The following is a 20,864-nucleotide window of genomic DNA, read 5'->3' on the forward strand; positions in this document are numbered from 1 at the left end:
ACTCCTCGTAGAGTGCGACCGGACAGCCAAAGGAGAAGGCTGTCAAGCCGCCTCATAAGCAAGTGAGATAGTCTCAACCACCCACTGCTCATCCTTTGCTTAGACACTGGACCTCCCTTGTTAGGGGAGCAAATGTCACTTTTACGCCACAGGGCAGCTCTGTGGACATACGCGTCTAACGCCCGAACAGGGCAAAGCAAATTATTAGCCTCCTGGTCCGATTTCGAAAGGGAGGAGGACCTCCAAGTGCCACGAGGGAAACGAGATACCAAAGGGGTCTTTCCCCACAGACATTCCACCCAAAGGACTGTGGTAAGCACCTACGGCCGCCACATAAACCTTTAAAGTGGACGGGGTCAGACCTGCAGTGAACCGGTCCTGCAGGAACTCCAGAACTGTACCAATTGGGCAGTTGACTGGATCCAACCGACGGTCACTACACAAAGAGGTGAATACTCTCCAGTTCAGGGCATAAAGTTTCCTCGTGGAGGGAGCTCTGGACTGTAGAATGGTCTCAACAACCTCAGTTGAGAGACCTGACTCTATGAGCTGGGCCCCCTCAGAGGCCAAGCCCACAGGTTCCACAGTTCTGGGCGGGGGTGAAATATCGAGCCCTCCGCCTGGGACAGAAGGTCCCTCCTGACGGGTAGCTCCAGAGGAGGCCCGTCGAGGAGCGACACAAGATCAGGAAACCATACTCTGCCCGGCCAGCGCGGGGCTATAAGAAGCAGGTAAACCCGGTCCCTGCGAACTCTCTCCAGAACTCCCGGGAGCAGAGCAACTGGGGGAAAAGCGTACAGACGTAGCCTCGGCCACGTCTGCACCATAGCATCCAGTCCAAAGGAGCTGGATGCGTGAGGGAGAACCAAAGTGGACAGTGAGACGTCTCTCGAGACGCAAACAGACCCACTTATAATTTCCATATCAGCTCCACCACCTCGGGGGTGGAGCCACCATTCCCCGGGCCTCGGCCCCTGTCTTGACAGAGTGTCTGCTCCTATATTCTGGACCCCGGGGATGTAGGCTGCCTTGAGTGACAGCAACTTCCCCTGGGACCACAAGAGGATATGGCGTGCCAGCGCAAACCCCCTTGATATAGGCGACTACCGACGTGTTGTCCGTATGTACTACACATGGTGTCCCCTGAGACCTGTGATAAAGCTCCTCAGAGCCCGGAAGACAGCTAACATCTCTAGGCTATAGAATGCCAGGAACGATGATGGTCTTCCCACAGACCTTGAGATGAGCGACCCTCAGGATCGCTCCCCAACTCGTGAGGGAAGCATCCGTCGTTAGCAGTTTGCGACGACAAGGAGCTCCCAGCACTGGGCCCTGGGACAGGAACCAAGGTTTCTTCCACATAACCAAGGCACGTAGGCATCACCGCGTGACCTTGATTGTGCGAAATGGGTTGCCCCTCGGGGAAAAACCCTCTGGTCCTGAGCCACCACTGCAGGGGCCTCATGTGCAGCAGTCCAAAAGGTATCCCGTTGGAAGCTGCTGCCATGAGACCCAACAGTCTCTGGAACTGTTTGACAGTGAGTAGCTGGCCTAGCTTTACACTTCTCACAGCTGCCAGGATCGAAGCGTGGCGATGACAGGCGCGCCTGCATCGACACTGAATCCCAAACCACGCCTAAAAAAGTGGTCCTCTAAAATAGAGAAGCACACTCTTCTTGGCGTTCAGCCGTAACCCCAACTCTTTCATATGGGCGAGAACAACATCTCGATGTTGAACCGCCATCTAATGCGACTGAGCTAAAATCAACCAATCGTCGATGTAGTTCGTGATGCGAATACCCCGGAGGCGCAGAGGCGCCAGAGCTGCATCCACGCATTTGGTGAAAGTGCGGGGTGATAAAGCCAGGCCGAATGGAAGAACTCGATATTGGTATGCTTTGCCCCCGAAAGCAAACCTCAGGAACTTCCAATGACACGGACGGATGGAAATATGCGTCCTTGAGGTCTATCGTGACAAACCAGTCCTCGGACTAATCTGTGGCACGATTGTCTCAATGTTAACATTTTGAACTTGAGCTGCATGACAACTCGAAGACCTAAAATGGGACGCAATCCCCCGTCCTACTTTGGAACTATGAAGTACCGGCTGTAAAACCCGGTTTCCCTGTTGGAGGGAGGTACATATTCTATGGCCCCTTTCTCTAACAGAGTGTTTACTTCCTGTTCCATAACCAGAACCTGCTCGGGGCCCACCATTGTGGGCAGGACCCCCATAAACCGCGGTGGGCGTTACTAGAATTGTATCTAATACCCTTTTTCCACGGTCTGCAGGACCCAACGAGAAACATTTGACAGTAGCTTCCACGCTGTCAAAGATTCTACTAGAGGTACCAGTCTCTCGAGACTGGTTTCTGGATTTTGTTGCTGTTGAGTAGTCGGTTCGTCGCCCTGTAACGGCGCACCGGCAGGGAACGACCAAACAGACTGCTCTAGCACCCTCCTCAGAGGGGGCGGGCATCCCGAGGCCACTACGTTTCCGGGTGGACCTTGAGATATGTGCTCGCCGGAGACCGCTGCGCCCTGTAACACCGGAGGCGGCAGGGTTGGCAGAACGGTCCCCTGAGGGCACCGAAGAGAGACGGCACCGTATTTTTCTCCTGCTGTTGAGCAGTCGGTTCGTCGCCCTGTAACGGCGCACCGGCAGGGAACGACCAAACAGACTGCTCTAGCACCCTCCTCAGAGGGGGCGGGCATCCCGAGGCCACTACGTTTCCGGGTGGACCTTGAGATATGTGCTCGCCGGAGACCGCTGCGCCCTGTAACGCCGGAGGCGGCAGGGTTGGCAGAACGGTCCCCTGAGGGCACCGAAGAGAGACGGGCACCGTGAAAAGAGGTGTTAACCGCTCTGCTTCGGGGGGACTACCCTCATTTGTCCTGAGCCCTCAGACATCAGGACTTTTTCCCAGCAGCCTTCTTGGCGGTAATAACGGTCCGCAGATCCGTTTTACCCCTCGAAGACTGCTGGGTTTGAGAGCGCCCTCCGTGTCCCCGAGATTTTTGTGGGGGAGCACGGGAGGAAACGCTCTGTTTCTGAGTGGCGCGGTGCTCAGCGCTCTTTTTAGAGGAGTGAGGCTGCTCCCGCTCAGCAGCCTGATAGAAAGAACGGCGGGGGAGAAGTTTCTGAAGTGCAGCTGCCTGTTTTGAAGCTTCTTGTGACTTCGCTACAGCACTATTAACTGCGTCTCCAAATAACCCTTGCGTGGATACTGGTGCATCTAAAAGAACATGTTTTTCTTTGTCCTTTATGTCACTTAAGTTGAGCCACAGATGCCTCTCAGTGGCCACCAGGGCTGCCATAGAGCGGCCGATGGATTTAGCCGTCTCCTTGGTGGCCCTGAGAGACAAATCCGTGGCTCTACGCAGTTCAGACACCGTATCAGCACTAATACCCCCGCCCTCCTCAAAATCACCCAATAACTCAGCCTGGTAAGCCTGCATTATGGACATTGTATGTAAACACGCTGCAGCTTGACCGGCGGCGGCATAAGCTTTATGAACCAGGGAAGAAGTAACTTTTACTGGCTTGGATGGAAGTGCAGGAGCCTTCAGAGAAGATGCCGTTGCTGGAGAGAGATAGCTCGCGAGCGTCTCTTCCACCTTCGGCATCTCCCCATAACCATGCTCTTTATAATTGTGAATGGATGAATAGTGTGATGTTTGTGCAGTATACACTCGATATGACACTGGTTTCGCCCACGATCTCGACACCTCGGTGTGGAGATCGGGGAAAAACGGCAGGCTCCTGCGCTGGGGCTGCGCACGAGATGGCAGGAAGCGTTCGTCGAGCTTACTTTTCGAACGAACGTCCTGCCTATCTTCTGGCCACTCAATAGACAGTCTGTCAACAGCTCTAGTAATGACATCGAGCAGTTCCTCAAACGCATGAGACTGAGGTGGCGAATCCTCAGACTCAGCTACAATACTCACAACATCCAACTCCTCAGAGCTGGATAGTTGCAGTACTGGTACCTCTATCGGGGGGGAAGAAACCGCAGCGCGTGCTTCCACACCCTGATAAGAGGCACTGGATCTATCAGACGGATGCTGAGATAAGGCAGAGCCCGTCTCAACATCCACTGATAAATCCATCTGTGAACCCCAGGTCTGAGATCGACGCCGTGCCTCGGCAGCGGCGGGACCCGAGCCCTGGGGAGCGTGGTCGGGATTGAACCGAGCCAAGCGGGATCGGAGCGTACGCAATGGAAGCGCACAGCAATGCACACAGTCACCACCCTCGAGTGCTGACTGGGCATGCTCCTCTCCCAAACAAACAACACAAAGAGTGTGTGTGTCACCTCCCGTTAAATAACGCGGGCAGGGATGGACACACACTCTAAACTGCTGCTCGCTCGCCATACTGAATATATATATATGATATAGACAGACAACACCAAATATACAGACAGATTTCACACAGAGCGCAACTGAAGACTCAGAAAGCTTTCGTTTTCTGTTTCGGGACGGCTTTTATAGCTTCCTGGTACGTGACGTCACCCGCCTCTGACGTTCCGCCACACCATTGGACTGATTTTACATGTGCTTCAAGACGTCATCACGCAAAGCGTTCCCATAGCGTCAAACTCGACGCAACGCGAGTTCCCTTGAAAGGGAACTTGAATTATTTCAATCCTACAAGCCTTTAAACTGTGTTCAGAGCAGATGTGTGTTGAGCCAGTGTGATTAATTCAATAATATGCGTCAATTGTCACTCAATTGGTCAGAATAGAGGAAGTTTATGGTCTATATATAATGAAGAGAAAGAGCTGTAACTATATATAATGAAGAGGAAGACTGGCAGAAACAGAAAATGGCTGATAAGTGTGATCTGTGTCTGCTGGGACTGATCATTCTCTCTTCACTTCTCTCTGTCAAGGTTCTCCTCTGACCGTTCTGTCAGTCGTGTCATTGTTCAGTGTCTCTTTGTTTGTGTTGTGTTTGAGCACATGGCTCTGTCTCTGGTTGTGTTGGTCATGTGATCCTCTGGTCCCGCCTCCTTGTTTCCCGTTGTCACGCCCCCTTGTTTAGCCCATATTACCGCAATAACTTGTTTTAAATAATATATTGAATGTTTTTGACTAGGGGTTGAGTGGCATTGTTTTGGGGTATTGAGTGTGTATGTGGGTATGGGAATTGGAGGTGTTTTTGAATTTATGTTAAGTAGGTCGTTGTATGGTAAACCATATCTATTTGTAATTAATAGATATTCAGATTATTGAGATTATTGATTGATTGTATTGTCTATTTTGTTATGCATGTTGTCTCGATTTCGGTTGCTGTTGTTAATTTCCCCTCTGGGATTAATAAAGAAAGTCTGAGTCTAAGTCTATTCCTAGCATCAGTTCTCCTTTCTTTAGTTGTAGTTTCTTTCTAACTACTGCTTAGCTTCAGTCTCTGTCATGTTGTGTCTTGTCTCGTGTTTGTTGTGTCTCTTGTTCTAGTCCTGCAAGCTGAGCTGAGTGTAAGTTCATGATGATGAGGTCAATTTAAAAAGAGTAAATTCTCCCTTTAAGCTCACATGATGATTCAAGTCTGTGATTTGTGTCTAATTTTGTGTTTCGGTTTCTACATCAAGTATTCAGGTTGTACAGCATAAAATAGAGATGAAGGTAGAAGAGAATGGAGGGACGCACTTCACCAATGACATGTTAGAGGAAACAGAGAAACACATTCAGGAGATTCAGAAGCAGAAGTTAGATGAGAAAGTGAAGCTGTCCAAACAGAAACACAAAAGGTCACTCGCATAGAAGTGAAGATATACTGGAGATTAACAGATGAGTCACGAGATGACAGTCAGGTTGAGATTATTAATCTAATATGCAAATATGCTCCTGTCCATCTGAAGAGAAAATTCCCTACAAACCCTGAATTAATTCCTACAGAAGAAGCAAAGTCTATAATAATCAGGGTCATGCAGAAACTTGCGAAAGACAATTGTAAGAATAATTGTTTGAAATACTATATTGTGACCCTGATAAAAGAGTTGGATAAGTTATATCGGCATACGTTCTTTAAGAAAACTGTGCGAGTTGGATCGAGTTGTTAATTAAAGAGAAAAGAAAGGGTTTTCTATCAGTTTTCTTTTTGTTTCTGGTGACTCTATTTGTCTCTTGTGTTACCGAGCACATGCTGTGGATAATGGAACTATGTTTTGTGTGTGTTTTGATTGATGTCAAACTGAGTTAAATACTGGTTTAAACAAACTGAATTTAGTCAATATGTTGTTTATTAAATGTCTATGTTGAAAGAGAAGGGCAATATTTGAGCTAAAGCCCAGTATGAGTAATTTGTTTATAAAGGTGTAAGTGTGAGTATTTACATTTTTACATTTTGTGAATCATTCCATTGGTGAATTATAAATGTTGCAGAAAGAAACTTGAGGTGAATTTGATTATTTGAAAGGATAAAACATTGAAAGCGTCACAATTCCCCTGTGTCTGTATTCATGGACTCTTACTTTGGGACTTTTAGGATATTGGAAATTTCAGTGAAACTTAAGGTGTGTGAAAACCCCGTACACGTCCACACACTTGAGATGCACAGAGATGATCAGATGCAGGACATTTCTGATTACACACACTAGATGTGTTCAGAGATTTCCAGTATACCAGCAATTGCTGATGTTGTAATGTTTAAATCCTGGTAAGCATGAGGCCAAGAAAATTCTCAATTCTTATAGATTTATTAAAATCCTAAAGCAATCCAACAGTGCCAGATGTTACATAATGGTCAGCATGTACAACCAACGCATTCTCATCCTTGGACGTCACATACTGACCCTTGTGACATTTCGTCTACATCGAACGCACATGGCACCCTTTAGCGTCAATATGACACGCACAGGATATGGGTAGGTTTAGTTCTGGGGTAGGTTTAGGGTTAGACCGCTAGGAGGCGCCTTCTGGCTCATATCTATCTGCGTCTCATATTGACGATAAAGGGTGCCATGTGCGTTTGATGCAGACGAAATGTCAACAGCGTCAGTACTATGACGCCTTGGGATGAGAACGGGCTGGTACAACACACTTCAGCTCTTACTCTACACCTTTTATAGGCGACAACATGTGGACTACAGCGCCATCTTTACATCTTTAAAGTGCGATTTCGAGGTATCCAAATTGTCAGTAAAACTGTCTGAATATCATAAACAAGTTCTTCATTACTGGAAGATGTTATTTACTCATAATTTTACACCACATGGCTCCACCTTGTGGAACAACAGAGTGAGAACAATAAATAGAAAAACACTTTTTTTTTTCAGAAATTGGTTTGAAAAGGGAATCATTTTCATCACAGATATATTAGATGAACAAGGTAATTTTCTTAGGTTTACGGGTTTTAAAATAAAATTTAATATACAAAGTTTAATAAGGGATTATAATAAGGTATGTAAAGCAATACCAATAGCCCTATTAAATATGATACATAACTATTTACATTATTCCAAAAGTCAAATAAATTTGCCTAAACTGCAACTAAACCAAATTCCCCTAAATAGCAAAAAATGTAACAATAATTGTATTAGCAAAATATTCAAATGTAAACTATTTCATGATTTTGACCAAAATATAAAAATAAGGCATTATGATGACAAAATAACAAATAAATACATCAAATTCATGAAATGGCCTATACCTCCTAAAATCAATGAAATGCAATTCAAAATTATAAATGGATATTATCCAGCAGCAGCAATGCTTAAAAAGAGATTTGGTTTTGAAGTGGAGCCATGTGTGTTCTGTTCCCAGGAAGATGAAACTATTGAACATTTGTTTTTCTCTTGTCCAGTGATAAAAAGATTCTGGCAAGATGTCATGAATTTGCTGGACACAAAAATGGAGTGAATTACACAATTAAAGTTAGAGCAAATTATTTTTGGTAATGAAAACCTTCCGAAGGAACTTTTTAGAATTTACAATATAACAATTATGGGTAAATACCATATTCATAAATGTAAATGGCAAAACAAAAATCCATCCCTAATGGTGTTTAAAATTGAACTGAGGGAATACTTTGCTTCTTTGAAACTTCTGAAAGACTCCAGTGATAACATTTACTCTCTATGTGAAGATGTCTCAAAATATTTGTCATTATAATTTGTAAAGCTTCCATGTAACTTTATTTTAAGAATATATGAAGACTGAGGACAATATATGTATGTGAACAACTTTGACATGCCTTATGGACTGAAGTGCCTTTGCTTAATTTATTTTATTTTACATTTTTTGTATTTATTTTCTTTATCGAAATTTGTTCCATTTAATTGTTTAACTATGTTCTGCACATAAGTCTCCCAACGAGAGATTTTGTAAATTGTGTTTTGTAAACAAGTGTGTTTAATAAAAAAAAAAAAAAAAGTGTGTTAATCAAGCACATGGGTTATGGGTCTTATCCCGGGTTTGGACTGGCGAGCCATCCCATCGTTTCGTACCTGGAAACAGAGGAAAAGGAGTTTTCTGATTGGGTAGGACAGAACTGCAGACATTGCCTTTCTCAAGTTTCCCAGGATTTCCCTGAAGACAAAATGAATTCTCTTCATGGACTGAACTGCGTTAATTTTTGAACAACTTTCCTATTTTTGAACAACTTTCCTAATCCCTATTTCCAATTTTTTGGAATTTGAAAACAAGACATTGAACTTGAAATTGAGAAACTTGAGGTTGAATTTCAGAAATTGATATTGGAAAATTTTTACGCCCGTTTCACACATCCTCCGTGTGCAGTGTGTATGCGGTGCAGGAGCAGCACGCTATAGACCCCTTTTGCGCCGACGTCACAGTTACGTCACGGCGCTAGCTGGAGGCAAAACAAACGGAAAACTGGAGGCAGCCAATACAAACCAGCACAGATTCGGCTACATAATAAGGAGCTTAAATTATTTTTATTATTAAATGTCATCTTGTTGTGTTGTTGGGTGCAAGAATTGATGAAAAATGAGTATGCTGTATCTGGAATTTTTATTTCTAGAAAATATTCACATCTTTAAAATTGCACCGTAGTGTCACTCTTGGCTAGGCAGAACTGCGGATCGTACCACACAAGTCTTTACATGACCATTCAGCACATAGTTATAAACATCTAAAGATTTATTTGTCCTCAGTTTCTCTTTACCCTCGGTTTCTCTATCAGGTAACTGTTAGGTGTAGAAGTCAGGCCACTCAACCGGAGGTAGCGTTAACGTTAATCCTGTCAGATCGTACATCCATTGACTGAGCGTGTACGGGTCAGCCAATCTGGTTCCGTCCATTAAAATTAACTTTTGTAAATAACAATCGCGGTCCTGGACAGTGAGTGACCTTGCACATTAAGATAAAATTGGATTTTCTCAAGTCATTGTTAAAAAAACAAGCTAACAAACTGCCAAACTAACGTTAGTGAAGCGGCCAGAGGGATCGTTCTGCCTCCAGCTAAGCCCCGCCCACACAAATACGTCACCATGTTTACCAACTGTAAAAGGGTCTATAGTGCTTTCACATATGCTGCGTTTGCAGTGACTGATCCACGGCTGTACCACAAACACATACTCACTATTTTTATTTCAAATCCAGAAGTTATCAGCAACTTTTATTAAAAAAAAAGTTTTTGTCAGCATTGCGATTCTCTTAAATCTCTTTAATCATGTACTTATATTACATTTTCAGGTCAATCTGTGTTCATTTAGACCACGAAACATGCGCTGTCACTTTAATTCAGCGTTTGCAGCACAGCAGAAATAGACTCGGTGTGGGAACGATCTCTGCACTGCTGTATACGCACCGCTCCTGGAACGGATCGCCGGACCGCATCCGCGCGCAGTGTGAAAGCTCTGACCTGATAACATGGGCACGGGAAATATACGCACCGCATACACACTGCAAACAGAGTATGTGTGAAAGGGGCGTTACTCTGTGTTTATCATTTATTCGAAATACTGTGTGTTACTGTTATCTGTTTGTTTTTATTTAGTTTTTCTTTCATTCTTTCAATTTTAAAAGATACAATTCATGCAAAAGAACAAACAAATAGAAAAACACACTTACCTTTTCATTAATTAGCTGCATTCCAGTGGTCTGAGTGGTTCATTGTTTATATTCTTTTCTTACGATCGTCTTTGCTAATTTTTGCTTTAGTGAGTCGTTAATATTAATTAATATTCAATTAATATTATAAAATAAAAGTAACAATTTTTAGAAATTCCAAATGTTATAAATGCATGAATGTTATATGTATATTTATAATAAATAAATTTTGCTTGCCCACTAGAGGGAGACACAACATAAGGATGGAAACTATGAATGGCATTAATCACATTGATCTAGTTCATTTTTATAACTTATGGTGTACTGACAGAATTGTTTTATACAATTAGTGTACATAGAATCTCTGAAATGCTTATGTATTATTAAATGTTATAACACATATATACACATATGTTATATTTATAAGTATTTATGGTGCACTTATTATAAATGTTGTAAACACTGATTTATTTTTTCACACCGGTAAAGGATTCACACAGGTAAAGTAATCAACAGGTTTATTTGCAGAAGTATGTGATCGCAGCGATGGAAGCAGGAGAGTAACTGATGAATACAGTGTTCAGGATAGATGTCTGTTCTGAAATGGAGATCGAGGCAATGACTGAAGACGGATGAAGGAAGCAGAGATGACTGAAGACAAGTTGTTCAGGTAGGTATCGTGCAGGTAAGGAGTCAGGTAAGTGCATGCAGGTGAGGGCCAGAGAGGATGATGGGAAATGTAGTGAGGAGGTGGTGACTAGCTGGTGACCGTGACAAAGTGCACCATAAGTGAGTAAAAACCCTCACCATCTTGAGGGTCTTGTCCTTTCAAATCGGGCCTCCTCTGCACAGCTGTTGTCACCACATCTCTAGGAACTAACTGTCCCATCAAAAGCTTTACATAACTCTAATCAAAGCCTTGCAACTGTCTTGCTTCTTGTAGTTCAATACTAGTACTAGCACAATATTTACTGCTGGTGATTAGTAAATGCAAGTCTGCATACAGTATGCAGTTCACTATTTGATGCAAGATTAAAAGCCACCATAAAAATGTCCTTAAGGCAATCCTTTACAGTCTCAATGTATTTTTATTGTAAAATTAATGACAGATTTTTAAAAAAAGAAAACGAAAAAAGCTAAATATATATTAACTTTTTAATCAAAATAAATTAACATCATCTCAAAACAATAAAAAAATTAAACTTAACTGCACATATATGCCAACAACAAAATAAAGTTGACGTGTAAAACGGAATTTCCACATCAGGGTTATTATAGTGCTACAAAACAGATCCAGTGATCACTAAATCAATAGGTTTTGAGGTCTGGAATGATGGGAATAATAAAGTCTGTATCTACAGATGTCATTTAACAGCCAAAATTCAGTCTAAATGAACGCCTCAAACTGGATTATTTTAATATTGTCTGTGAAGCCCCGTTCACACCGCCAGCGATTTTGTCGCTGCATGTCGCTAGTCTCTGTACAGTGAAGTCGCTTGTGGGTGTTCCTAGTGCTGTCGCTCTAATGTTATTGGTAGACTGCATGTCTATTTATAAGCATATTTATAGAAAATACAATCACAAGTGTTATATAAAACTAAGATATGATCAGTGTTCGAATTGTGTCAAAGCTCTTGGGGGGTCCCCCCCCCAAAAAAACAACAACAACAAAAAAAAAACTTAATAATATACATATTTTCATTTATTTATTTCATATAATACTATAATTTCATTTACTTAACTTTTAGTGTTTCAGAACATGTTTTTGCAGCTGAGCATTAACCATGTGCATAATTGATGAACAAAGACTTTTCTCCACCCAAAATCTATGTAATAATCCGGGTTTTTCCTGGCTCAAAATGAGGCGTAGGTGCTAAAATCCCGATCATGTATTTTAATAAGATAATTAAATGTTTATTTTTCGTAGACCATCATATAGCCTACTGTGTTTCCCACAGTATTTTTGTGGGTTGAGCTCGGTACCTCTATGGGGGGTCCAGGGGCATGCCCTCCCGGGAGAAAATTTTGTACATTTTAAAGATAAATTCATTAATCTGGTGCACTTTGAGTCCCCCGAATCTGCGGTTAAAAATAAATAATCCACCCGCCATCCTCCTGAACCTATATGATATTCTCTGATTTAGATATCTGCATCTGATCATCACATTTCAATTATTCAGATTCTCAGTGTTAAGCATGATAATATGATAACATATCACACTGAAGTAGGCTGATTTAAAATTAAGATTTATTTAAAATAAAAGTTCTTCTTTTGTCAAAATTACATTTCCAGCCTAAACAGTATGGAGGGCATTTTCTGCCAAATTTAAATAAATAAATTAAATGATTAAAATGAAAATTAAAACCAGATTAACGATTTCATTACAGAAAACATTACGCAAAATATGTGACAAAATTGAGAATGAAATTAAATGATTTCATTTTCACAGCATTATCCCTGTCAAATTGAAAAATAAAATGCAATTGGTGATTTCACATTTCATTTTCACTACAGTCTGGAGGCAAGACTGCCAATATTAAAATGAAAAGCCAAACGTGAAAAAGAAAGTACAAATACAGTTTTTACAATGCTCTTTTGTAACGCTCACGCAATAATAGTGACACAATTCAAATACAAATGTAAATTTTCGTTTTCATTTTAATTCCTCTTTTATTTCACAGTTTTCATTTTCGTTTTCATTTTCAAAGACAACCTGCATGCAAATTCTATGTTAATGAGTGGGTGTGGCTTATTCTAGTAACGGCGCTAGAGGCACGCCTTCTGTAAAGCGAAGTCGTCGACGTCCCGTGTGCATGAGTTGAATGTGTGAAACGAAATTATTTAAATAATATAGTAATCGAGACGACGAGATATGGCGAAATCTGTTAGTGAGCTTTTGCGGGAAGCTGCTGCAGCATTAGAACATGGAAACAACCAGCCTGACCATGTTAGTTATGATGTTAGACTCAGACTAGACCATAATCGACGATGAGGTTCATTCATGTATTAGGCTGTTTTGGAAATTCAACTATTTGGGTGTACAAAGGTCTTAGTAACACAATTTCTACAACAATTATAGCCAGACATTAATACCCATAGCTTTAACCGAGAACCTCGGACAATGTTTCATATTCGCGTCGTGCCTAACAACGCCCTTCAGCCGTGACTTATTCAGATACAGCACTAGCCTGTATCTGTCCGCTGTTTAACTGTTAGGCTACGTGTCTTTTGGTTAGTTTAAGTTTGTGTACAAAAAGAATCACAATGCTGATTTTCATTTCCAGTAACAACTTCTGGATGAGACCGAGAAAGCGAGTGTACCTGCATTTACAGTAGGCTAGATATTTCCTTCAGGTCAGTCCTATATTCATAATAAAAAATCTGTTTGAATACCCGGCGTGATATCTTGTACTTTTAACAGTTAATAGGGGTTGTCCGTGCCTATAGTCATGTCAGTTGCGTCTTTCTTCTCCGTGATCACAAGTTTGAGTCATTTCAAAAGTCTTCTCTACTGACTGACTGACTCACTCATTAAGACAGTCTTTGTCTCCATCTAATGGAGAAATAATGTAACTTCTTCTGTTGCAAATGGTCAGGGACTATTTTTTTTTCTCCAGCAGAAGGAATTGGCTTTTAGTGATTCATTTTACTTCATGAAAGTTGCATATATACATATGTTTCGGGATTAATATTTGTATTGCGTGGTAACCGTTTTATAAAAGCAATAAGGTAGGCTACTCTAGGCTAGTGCTGTATCTGAATAAGTCACGGCTGAAGGGCGTTGTTAGGCACGACGCGAATTAAACATTGGCCGAGGTTCTCGGTTAAAGCCAGTGGGTATTAATGTCTGGCTATAATTGTTGTAGAAATTGTGTTACTAAGACTTCTGTACACCCAAATAGTTGAATTTCCAAAACAGCCTAATACATGAATGAACCTCATCGTTGTTGTTCCTCCTCCAGAGACACAGAGAGTATCTGAAGATGCTGATGGAGCGCCGCCAGGCTCTGGGTGAGTGTCACGTGTGTGTGAGGTCAGAGGTCATGTGACATGTCTATATGTGTGTGTGTGTGTCAAGGCCTGAGTTGTGTTTTGGGGAATCCCCCTTAGGTTATTCTCATGGGGGGATTTATTTATTACATTTATCTCACCTCATGTTTGCTCTCTCGATGTGTTTTTACAGTGGGGTAATGTTGTTGTTTAGAGTTAACACAACACGAGGAAGCTCGATTTCAATCTTTACATTGAAAAAGGTAGCAAAAATAAATACAATAGAATAAAGTGAAAAATAAAGAGAAATACAAAGTAAAGTGTTTGTGTTGGTCTAACACTGGTATTCAGAAATACTACAGAAACTGAATAAAGTCATCAGATGTAAGATTACACTGGATAGTCTTTTAGTCCTGACTAAATGAAGTGCGGATTAATCCTGGGGTCGACACCATGACGCTCGCCAGCTGTGTTTGTAGTACTGATACTGGCATAATGACATACAATAAATGTGTAAAACTGAAAACTACACGATTGAGGGAGCGGCTACACAAATAAACAGTGTAGCTGACTTACAGATTCAGTTAACATCCACAAATGAATAAGTGTGATGATTCAGGGAGCAGCTACACCGTGAACTATATATATATAATTATTTTGTTACACTTACTGATGTTTAACAAAATACTTAAGAAACATGCATTCAGTCCCTCAGAAAAACTGGCAATATTCAAGCCCTGTGTGTGTGTGTTTAGATGAGGCAGACGAGCTGGAGGACGTGATCACGGCCACGACAGAGAGCATTCAGTACGATCATCCCAACCACACCGTCACCGTGACGACCATCAGCGACCTCGACCTATCAGCCGGCAGAATGCTGGATCCGCCGAGAGCAGAGCAGGACGGCAAGGAGAAGACGACAGCCCTCCCCAAGGTCGCCGGAAACCCCCTGCTGTCCAAGAAGTATGATCACTGTCATCATTCACTCACACACACACACACACACCAGAAGGGGGTTCAGATTTTGTTGTAAAGCTATTTGAATGATTCAGATGAGTCAGTGATTCAGATGAGTCAGTGATTCAGATGAGTCAGTGATTCAGCTGAGTCAGTGATTCAGCTGAGTCAGTGATTCAGCTGAGTCAGTGATTCAGATGAGTCAGATTTGTCGTGTGTGTGATTCTGCAGGATCCAGAGCCTCACGGCGTCACTCAACAGCCTCACTAAACAGAAGAGCAGCAAGCGAAGGTCCAAAAAGGAAATGAGGCGCAGAAACCGCCAGAGCGACAGGAAGTCGGCATCAGCGCAAGACAACAAGCTCCGTCAGGGCAGAAGCACCAAAGCTCAGAGACGCAGACAGACGGGCCGGAACGAGCGGCACCAGGACTGATGAACGGCAGACTCGTGGAGCGACTGATGCGACACACTCATGAACTCTCGCCGCTCTGTGTGTGTGTGTGTGTGTGTGTGTGCTTACATGTTGATGCTTTAAAACGGACATTAAAAAAAGAAACCTTTCATTCTACAGTGTCAAACTCTCATTCCCACATTAGGCAAGTTCACAACCATAACCATAACTATAATAACTGTAAAAATACAGTTATAACTATAATACTGTAATAACTATAATAACTGTAATAACTATAACAGCTGTAACGATAACTATGTAATAACCATGACGATAACAGTATCGATAATGATAACTGTATCAATAACTATATAATAACTGATGATAACAATAACAATAACTATAATAACTAACGATACATGTAACTGTAACGATAACTAATGATAACTGTATAATAACTACTGATAACTGTAACGGTAACAGTAAAGGTCCTTTCACACTTTTGACGCACAAATAATTCGCTCGATAGTTTTATTTTTTGTTTTTTGCTTTTGCGGCGACAGAAAAGGCTTCAGCCGATCACAAACTACAAGCACAACGATTTGAAAGACGATGTGTGGCGTAGCATTGCCAAGCAACTCGGTTATCTCGACTGTGAGTGTGTTGTGTGGTAGTTTTAGTCGTTGTATAGTCCTGTGCTGTGTAGGCTAGCAGGCTAAACTACATCTGGGCTAGAAAGCTAACACTATTATCATCAAAGATAGAGACAGAGACCGTGTTTACTGTGAACATGTAACGAAATGTAGTGAGACTATTTAGGGCTGCTTTTAGTATACTATACATTCTGTGTGTGATCTCTACAGTTTCTAGTCGAATGATTTTATCTTGTTACTTCGTGTGTGACATGTAATGTGTATCGACATTAGAAAACGCACTGTGTTTAGTTGAAGACGCAAAAAAACTGTGGGAAAGCCTCAGGGACACCTGTGAGAGAAGAAGGAGAGAGGAAAAGAAAAGTGGACATTAGCATACTCCCCTTCAGACTCTCTGTTCTGTAAGATCGGGTGCACCCAAAACCTTCTTTTCTGTCTTTTAAAGAAAATGAAAAGCTCGTCTTCACTGGATGATGATGATGATGATGATGAAGTGTCCAGCGTTATCTTAGGCCCAGGGTCCCTGACGCTTAGGAGGGAAGCGTTTAGACTGATGAGGGTGCTGTCGACGCTCACTCAATACATTACATGGGGGTTTGTAGAGGAAAGTTGAGTGTCACTCAGAGTCAAGAACATTCAAGACCACAGAGCAAAATCCTCAGTGTTAAAATACACAGTCTATATATGTCACTATATAGCAACGGATTTAAACACTCGGTTGGTCAGATGAGAGGAAGTTAATAACCACAGGAGGAGCTGATGATGTTTAAAGGAGGAGCTGTAACTATATATAATGCAGAGGAAGACTGACAGAAACAGAAAATGGCTGATAAGTGTGATCTGTGTCTGCTGGGACTGATCGTTCTCTCTTCACTTCTCACAGGTAAAGAAATCTGTATTTTCTCTAAAGACATTTAGTGGAATTAGTCTGGAAAGAGTTCATTTGAACATGCTCAGTTTATTATTGCACACATTCACGTTGTGATCTCAGAGTTGTGTATTGATACACACAGATCATACTGTATTATTCCTGATACTGGACATAGTGTCACTCAAACATCTGATGATGAAGAATTATCTTCATATTAAGAGTGTGTCAGTGATTTGAACAGCTCTCTGATAAAGACTAATAGTTTATTCTGGAGAGTGTGTGGTTTGCTTTAAGTCAGGAAAAATACTAGGATTTAAAACTTCTGCTTTTTATGCTGGTGTGTTTTATGGTTCATTTATTAATATATATCATAATGATCACTGAGATATACTGTGTTTCAGGAACCAGTGGAGTGGATCATGTGTTCATCAGCTCTGGTGAAAATGTCTCTCTGTCCTGTAATAAAACTCTTTCTTACTGCAAATCAACTACATGGACCTACACTAACATATTCAGACATTCAGCAGTTAAACTGATTACTGGAGGGATAAAGAATAAAGACACAGAGAGTCATGAGAGACTGAGTCTGGAGTCTGACTGCTCTCTCAACATCAAGAACGTCACAGAAGAAGATTATGGAGTATACATCTGCAGACAATATGTGAATGGAGAACAAGGACCTGATGCACGTGTTTTTCTGCATGTTCTTCATGGTAAGTTTATGATTATGTGGTCAATTTAAAAAGGGCAGATTCTCCCTTTAAACTCAGATGATGATTGAAGAGTCTGTGATTTGTGTCTTGTGTTCAGTTTCAGTGTCTCCATCTTCATCTTCATCTTCATCATCTTCATCATCATCATCTTCATCCTCACAGACTGAGATCAGTCCAGGCCGCTCTGTGACTCTCTCCTGTCAGTTGTATTCATATGTATATTCCTGTGATAAATGGGTACGTCGTCAGGGAGTTGAGCTGTTGTGGGTGAATCAGGCTGGTGTTGATCTGAAGACAGACTCCAGATATCAGATATTATTCTCATCATCAGATCGATATCCCTGTATCATCCTCACTCTGACTACAACACTCCTGAATGAAGATGACAACAGAGAGTGGAGATGTCAGCTTACTCAGGGAAATCAACTCGAGACCTCAGTCAGATACACTGTCAAGTATTCAGGTGAGAAAACACTCTTTTCTGACAGATTTGTGAAAACTTCCACAGATTGGCTCTACTCTTTCTGATGGCTTCATACGTTTTGGAGTTGTAAAATATTAGTGGTCAAAGTCATAAACTGCATAACAATCCTTATAATTCCCAATGTTGGCCTCCTACATGGGTCATACATGATATATTGCATAAATCAGACGAGTGTATTAAAGCCTAGTATGACCCATGTAGGAGGTCGGGTTTAGGAATTATAAGGCTTATGTCCTTCATTCAAGCTGAAGGTTTATTTGCAGAAGCTCAACTGTGTTTCACTCTCATATAAACCAGGAATAAATTATACAGTAATACAGTTATACAGTAATACAGTACAGTCTCTTCTCAACTACTGCCACTGTAAACTGTGATGATGAACACAAACTGCATGTGATGATCGATATGAACATATGATGTTAATGTCCTACAGATGATGCGTCTGAACATTCATCTTCTGCAGATCCAGTCGCTTCACCAACACTGATTCCAGTCAGAAGCTCAAACTCTGGGAAGAAATCAAGCCGAACTACAGCAGCAGCTCCTACACAAGGTTCATGATCACATGATCACTGTCACACATCATCAGTCTCTCGCTTCAGCGGTTTGATCCCGCCACAATAAAATCAGTTCCATCAATTCAGGATTGAAACCTCAAAGGATCCATCAATATTTGTGCATTTGAATGTGTTCATACAGGAAACATTGTATGTTTTAGATGCCGTCAATATATTAATATTCCACATTTGAATGTTTCTGCAAACTTATTGATTCAGCAACACTGATTCCAGTCAGAAGCTCAGTGTTTCATTCTCATATAAACGAGGATTAAATTAACAGTAACACCTCTCTCAATGTAAGAAATCAAGAAGAAGAAATCAAGCCGAACTACAGCAGCAGCTCCTACACAAGGTTCATGATCACATGATCACTGTATAAATAGATTTATTTTTGGTGAATGGCGATAGTCATTCTCCTCCTGACAGCTTGATAGTGAAGTAAGATGATAATAGATGACAGACTCGTGCACATATTCATCATTTCTGTGATGTGAAGCTCCAGTATTATGTGATGATGATGTTGTGTATATGTGGCATTATGTGTTGAACTGAACTAACAGACGTGATCCACAGATCCAGCTGATACAGCATCAGAAACTGGAGTCAGTGTGTCTGCTGGATCATTATACAGAGGTACGACACGTTCATTTATACTGACAGCTTTATAACATTAAACTATCAGTCAGTCTGTAAATGCTTCATCAATAACTGTTGACAGTTGAATACCCTTGACTTCAGTCATGTACAGTTTCTCTTCTTCCTCTCATGTTTCCTGCAGTGATTGTGAGTATTGTTGAGATCGCAGTGTTTGCTGCTCCTACTGTGATTCTTCTTCAGATCATCTGTGCAAGAAGAGCTGGTGAGTTTTGAGCCGCACACAATCTGATGATTCACACTCATCTGATCTGGAACAATCTGCAATCATGATAAAAACACATACGAGAGGTCAGTCAATGCTTTTATTTTGCAGGGAGGAAGGACTCGAAGCACCCAGAGGAAATAGAGATGCCGACAATATTAGAATAAAATACTGATGAGTTTAGAGCCAATCTGCAGCAATATTTACAATAGCAAAAACTTACAGAGGATTGTTCATTGTTTTAGTTTCTTCTTCTCAGAAAACAGAGAAAAAACTCTGAGCACTTATAGTGACATAATCAAGTTTAGATTAAAATGTTTGTTTTTTTTACATATAAAAAGCCAGATTTATTTTTATTTATATGGTTTTATGGATATATTTGCCTACAGTGTTGAAAGTCATTCTCTTGCGCTTCATATGTAAACTGCTTTAAATATAATATTAATACAGTAATGGACAGACTCAGACTGTATAATCTCTCTCTGTTCTGTGTGATGGAGCTGATTTGAGGATTCTTGGATCTTGTCTGTTCATTCCTGTTTTTAGCATCTTTTTTCATTTTGAATGATTGCTATAATTTTCTCAATAAACCTCTGCAGTTGTGTTTAATAAGTCTCCTTTCCTGAGATGTTTGTTCCCCTTCATGAGCTTGTAATGTATCGTAATATAGAATAGTAAGTGTGAGTATTAATGGGTCGAGTGTTGATGAAATATATGCGTTTTCAGCCGTTTCTTGAAGATGGCTAAAGCCTCATCAGCTCAGGTTGAGTTCGGCAGGTCGTTCCTCCAGCAGGAACAGTCCAGGTGAAGGTCTGTGAAAGTGATTCTGTGTCTCTTTGAGATGATGCACCACAAGACACCGTTCACTTGCAGAACACAAGCTTCTGGAGACACATCGGTCTGGAGTAGTGAGTTTAGGTGTAGAGGAGCAGAGCCAGTGGTTGATCTGTAGGAAAACATCAGGGCCTTGAATCTGAAACTGTGTTCAGAGCAGATGTGTGTTGAGATAGTGCGGTTCACAATATGCATGTAAAGCAACACTTCACTGTGGCATCGTGTCTCTATACAGCAACTCTAGCAGGATTTAATCACTCAGTTGATCAGCAACAGAGGAAGTTAATAACCACAGGAGGAGCTGATGATGTTTAAAGGAGGAGCTGTAACTATATGTAATGAAGAGAAACAGAAGATGTCTGATAAGTGTGATCTGTGTCTGCTGGGACTGATCATTCTCTCTTCACTTCTCTCTGTCAAGGTTCTCCTCTGACCGTTCTGTCAGTCGTGTCATTGTTCAGTGTCTCTTTGTTTGTGTTGTGTTTGAGCACACGGCTCTGTCTCTGGTTGTGTTGGTCATGTGATCCTCTGGTCC

The 20,864-nt window shown here is 41.5% G+C and overlaps 2 protein-coding genes across 3 annotated transcripts; both read left to right on the plus strand.

Annotated features, from left to right (window-relative positions):
- Positions 1-10,721: 10,721 nt before the first annotated feature.
- LOC311082332 (nucleolar protein 12-like) lies at positions 10,722-15,494 on the plus strand (the record flags this gene model as incomplete). The annotated part of the gene is made up of 4 exons (XM_084113095.1): positions 10,722-10,727; positions 13,980-14,028; positions 14,763-14,970; positions 15,196-15,494. The coding sequence occupies 4 exons, from the start codon at positions 10,722-10,724 to the stop codon at positions 15,395-15,397; spliced, it is 465 nt and encodes a 154-aa protein (XP_083969221.1). The 3' UTR covers positions 15,398-15,494.
- A 1,042-nt stretch (positions 15,495-16,536) lies between these two features.
- Positions 16,537-20,102, plus strand: LOC311089377 (uncharacterized protein). 2 transcript variants are annotated; one of them, XM_084124043.1, is made up of 7 exons: positions 16,537-16,891; positions 17,281-17,592; positions 17,690-18,055; positions 18,574-18,629; positions 19,210-19,269; positions 19,415-19,495; positions 19,607-20,102. In XM_084124043.1, exons 1-6 carry the CDS (start codon positions 16,831-16,833, stop codon positions 19,415-19,417), a joined length of 858 nt encoding a protein of 285 aa, XP_083980169.1. In that variant the 5' UTR covers positions 16,537-16,830; the 3' UTR covers positions 19,418-19,495; positions 19,607-20,102. The 2 variants fall into 2 exon arrangements, 1 of the variants encoding a protein (XP_083980169.1); XR_014607681.1 differs by lacking the exons at positions 16,537-16,891; positions 17,281-17,592; positions 18,574-18,629 and having other exon boundaries at positions 17,934-18,055; positions 19,415-20,059.
- Positions 20,103-20,864: the final 762 nt, after the last annotated feature.

Source organism: Abramis brama (genome assembly GCF_963993115.1).
Source record: "Abramis brama genome assembly, chromosome: 1".
NCBI lineage: Eukaryota > Metazoa > Chordata > Actinopteri > Cypriniformes > Leuciscidae > Abramis > Abramis brama.